The 4,233-nt window shown below is 51.7% G+C and overlaps 1 protein-coding gene across 1 annotated transcript; it reads right to left on the bottom strand.

Annotated features, from left to right (window-relative positions):
- Positions 1-2,575: 2,575 nt before the first annotated feature.
- Positions 2,576-3,598, bottom strand: LOC144138928 (histone H5-like). The gene has a single exon (XM_077671444.1). It carries the CDS (start codon positions 3,519-3,521, stop codon positions 2,931-2,933), a length of 591 nt encoding a protein of 196 aa, XP_077527570.1. The 5' UTR covers positions 3,522-3,598; the 3' UTR covers positions 2,576-2,930.
- Positions 3,599-4,233: the final 635 nt, after the last annotated feature.

The raw sequence follows: 4,233 nt of genomic DNA on the forward strand, positions 1-4,233 counted from the left end.
CTCCCACATTCAGCGTTTCTCAGGTACTGACCAGTTCAACTTGCGCGCATTGCCAACTATGCTTTGTAAGTTATTACGATGTCGTGGTGTAGGATGTTATTGGGTGTCAGGTAGCTCCAGCGCAATGTGGCTAGACTGGTAGAAAGGTTTAGCCAAACACGGGTGTGGTATTCGGGAGATTTTCGTTTCGACCGTAAAATCGTACAAAACCGTCAAAATTCGGGAAACCTGGCAGGTATGCATCCAGTTAATGCATTCTCTACGAAGGCAGCTTTCGGTTGAAACTTCTGAACGGCACCTACGTCATATTTTTTTTTAAGAACCTCCGAGCAAAGAGCGATACAAAAAGGAAACAGCCCGCGTAGGAGAGCGACTTGGTTCCGGTCCCTTTTAAATACGCCAGTCTTTTGTGTTATCTCGATATGCATGTGCCTACACTGAATCTTTTAAGTAGGGTAAGGATCAAGATTATCTGGAGCGGAGGAAGCGCTGGCTCTTTCTTCACTTGCTGGCATCTATAAAAGAACCGGTGTCCAATAAAAGTTGGATTTTCTTTACACTTGCCGCTTTGCATTGGTTATTTTTTTATGAAACCTTGAGCCGTTTAGCTAACACAGATGATGGTAGCTACCAGTTTCTTTGCACTAACGAAAACTGTAGCGCGGTTACTTTTGTGCCCGTAGCATGCACATTGCTGGCTTCCACTTTGAGCGGCACTTCATGCGTTGATACAATTCAATGGGGTCATTTTAACTATGGGAGAGGCTAAACCATTCCATCAATTCCGTCACATGAAATGCTCGTGCCAAATTAAGAACTGTTCGAATCAAATCTTTTATGTCGTTACATAACGGAAAGGCCAGCGCAGGCAGATATAGCAAATCGCAGCATTGTAGTTTTATTAGTCAACGAACGAGTAGCTATTCATCGTAGCCCTCACAAGAGAAAATTTGGAACTAACCGAGCTACGTTTAGGCAATTTCCCAGCATGAACATACCGAATCCAGCATATTCTTGCCTTCCTGCAAATTAGACGTTGCATTAAGTGGACGAACAAATTTAATTAAATGTTGCGAGAAACAGTCGGAGTATTTCGCTCGTCTTGCTTTTGTATACGCTCTAGCAGTCACAAAATTTGAGTAATCTTGCCGAACAAGAGCGGTGGTAATGCTTGTGAACGATTGTTTGGGAGGCATTTTGAACACACACACGGTCTTTTCCTGAACGTCCCGAAACATGTTTAACGATAAAACTGCACAAGTGTCCGAAGCATCACTTCATTTTAGCTTGGAGCTGCTCTGAACAGGCAAAAAAAAAATACTGCTGCTCCCGCCTGGGAAGTAGCCACGACGTCATCGCTGCTAAGAGAAGGTAAGTCTGGACAAAAATAAGCGAAAGTTACTCGTCGCGTTGTCAGATACGACGCCAGAACCGCGACATTTGCGTCCTCTTCTGCACGGCACTCTACATAAGCACCTCAAAACTGGACGATAGTTCCCGTTGCTCCTGGTCTTCGACCGTCCATCGCGTTTTACCAGGGCAGCTTTGACTGTGCACCCTTAGCGACCGTTTCACCCAGGCTCCAGTAACTTTTCCATTCGGTACAGCTGGCTCATTAGTAATTAATAATTGCAGCGAAGCACCTGCTGCTCGTTCTGGTAATCCGCGGAGCAAGTCTCCTCACCGCTCGTTCAGCCATGAATCAGCCGGCGCCCCAGCAGCTGATCGCGGAGGCGGCGGTGGAGCCATCAGTCGCAGGAAGACCTCAGAGATGGCGCCACATGTACAGGCGGAATGCGCGGAGACGACGGGAAACACCACCAGGAGCAGCCCCCACCAACGAGCGACCCTTCGGCGGCGTGTCGATATTAGAGCAGACGACGGCTTCGCTCTATGTCGCCTGTGCGATCGAACCAAACTCCGGAATATGTAAGCCTCACTGCAGACAAATACATGCGTCCCGGTACCGATGCAAATACACGGTTTTTGTTCGAAAGCCCGGTTTCTACACTGCGCAAATAGCTGGTGAAATCGTAAACATGGCGGCCGCTGCATTAGTCGAGAACTCAGTGACAAGACCGCATTCAGTTTCTCCCAGACGTATCTCCACGCGCACCGCTACTGAAAGGCAAGCTAACACGTGAGCATCCCCGAAATCGTGGCTTTCCTGCGACGCAAGTACCCGTCGGCCAACGAAGCCCCTAAGACAGGACGAGCGCTTTTCCTAGGCCCATGACAGCACTCGCGAAACGCAGACAGCAAGCGCACGCAACAACGAAAATATAAAAAGACGACGCCCGGGCGCGAACTTTATAGCAGAGTCGATAGATGGCGCAGCGTGCCCGCTGACGTCAACCGTCGGCAAAGGGAGCGGCGATGAAAAACAGCTGCAGGGAGAATTCGAAAACCTGCGCGGTTCCGAGCCACGCCTGTCGGCAGAGAATCGTGCCCTCCCAACTGTTTTCCCGACGCGTCCAACAAGATTGCTGTATTGCCGACAAACACGACCGCCCTGCGCAGGTACATGCAAACTGCACACGTCTCGTCGGGATAAATAAAGTGCAAAACACAAAGGTCGGGTGACAATGACACATCGTTTATTTTTTTTTTGTAATAAAAGCTTGATCTCACGGGGGACGATGATATATACAAGGCAGCAAACGCACGAGAATGCTTAATTTAACAGGTAGTGAGACAAAGCAGCAATGTCACCGTTGTGAGTGTCCGATGGATGAGTATTTACAGATGACAAGTCCGCACGGCTGGTGGGTTGTCCGGCACACTCGGGCAGAGATCGGGGGATGAGCCTCTTCGATGGACATGAGGGGTGAAGTAGTGGTAGCGCCTTACGTGACGTTAACGATGCACTGCGCCTTTGATGACGGCGAGGTATGAAGGCAAGATGGGTTGTGAAGATGAGGGGAGGCTTACTACTTCGCTGCCTTCTTGGGGGTAGCCTTCTTGGTGACCTTGGGCTTCTTGGGAGACTTCGCCTTCTTGGGTGCCTTGGGCTTCTTCGCCGCCTTGGGCTTGGCAGCAGCCGCCTTCTTGGGCTTGGCGGCCTTCGGCTTCTTCGCCGCCTTTGGCTTGGCAGTCTTGGGCTTGGCGGTCGCTGCCTTCTTCGGCTTGGCTCCCGCCGCAGCCTTCTTGGGTCCCCGCTTGGCTCCGGCTGGTTTCTTCGCTGCGGGCGCCTTGTCGGCCAGACGGAAGGATCCGGACGCGCCGGTTCCCTTGGAGTGCTTCAGCAGGCCAGATGAGACGGCACGCTTCAGCGCCAGCTTCAGGTGCGTGTTGACGACCTTGGTGTCCTTGCCGACGTCGAAGTGGCCCATGATGTACTTGTGGATGGCCTGGCGAGACGAACCGCCACGCTCCTTCAGCGCCTCGATGGACTTCTTCACCATGTCGGTGTACTTCGGGTGGCTCGCGGGCTTCTTCGCCTTCTTGGCACCTCCGGCGGCGGACTTACGACCCTTGGCCTTGGGCGTCGCAGCAGCGGGCTTGACCTCGGCTTCAGACATGACGACGGACGTGGACTCGAACGGCGAAGCGAAGGGGCGAAGAGCAACGGACGAGCTAACTGCGCAAGAGCGAGAGAGCGAATGAACGAGCGAGCGGAGAGCGGGCGCTTTTATTGGCGGCGCGCGGACCTCCGGGAAAACTACAATATCTCGCGCAGCCGAGCGCCGCAAATACAGCCGCTCAAATTTGAGATTGTGTTTGTTGTGACATAAAAACGATCGCGCGCGCTTTGGCGGCGCGTGGTAAAATTTTTAAAATTTAACCGTTGTCTAGCAGAGGTATTTGGCCAGCTTGTTGCAAAGTTTCCCGGTGATTGGAAGCGGTGAACATTTCGAAAATTTAGTTTTTTCGCACGCCGGTAGCAGCGAGATTGTGCGTTTTCCACGGTTCGAGTTTCGGCGTTCACGCGCAGTCGCGTCGGGCACTCTGACAAGTCTCGAAAAATGAAATTCAATGTTCCATTGACATATTTCAGGCATTTGCTCGAATTTTAACGGCGCGAATCGAGGGTGAGACGCGACCGAAAATAGCCGGGGAAGCACACTTTCGCTGCGACCCGCCATGTTGACAGCTTCGCTGGCCGCTGGCGACGATCGGTTTTTTCGTGTTTTTCGCAACTTAGCGGTTGATTTGCAGCGTGAAACTTGCATCGAAGCTCAGGGTGACGATATAGCACAGTTTGGCACGTGTTTTGTGTCGTTTCACGCCCGT

Source organism: Haemaphysalis longicornis, unplaced genomic scaffold (assembly GCF_048455015.1).
Source record: "Haemaphysalis longicornis isolate Haplotype H1 unplaced genomic scaffold, Haemaphysalis longicornis Haplotype H1 scaffold_5, whole genome shotgun sequence".
Taxonomy (NCBI): Eukaryota; Metazoa; Arthropoda; class Arachnida; order Ixodida; family Ixodidae; genus Haemaphysalis; species Haemaphysalis longicornis.

Bases quoted from the DNA above. Each gene is read 5' to 3' on its own strand.
- LOC144138928 (XM_077671444.1), bottom strand. From the start codon at position 3,521: ATGTCTGAAGCCGAGGTCAAGCCCGCTGCTGCGACGCCCAAGGCCAAG.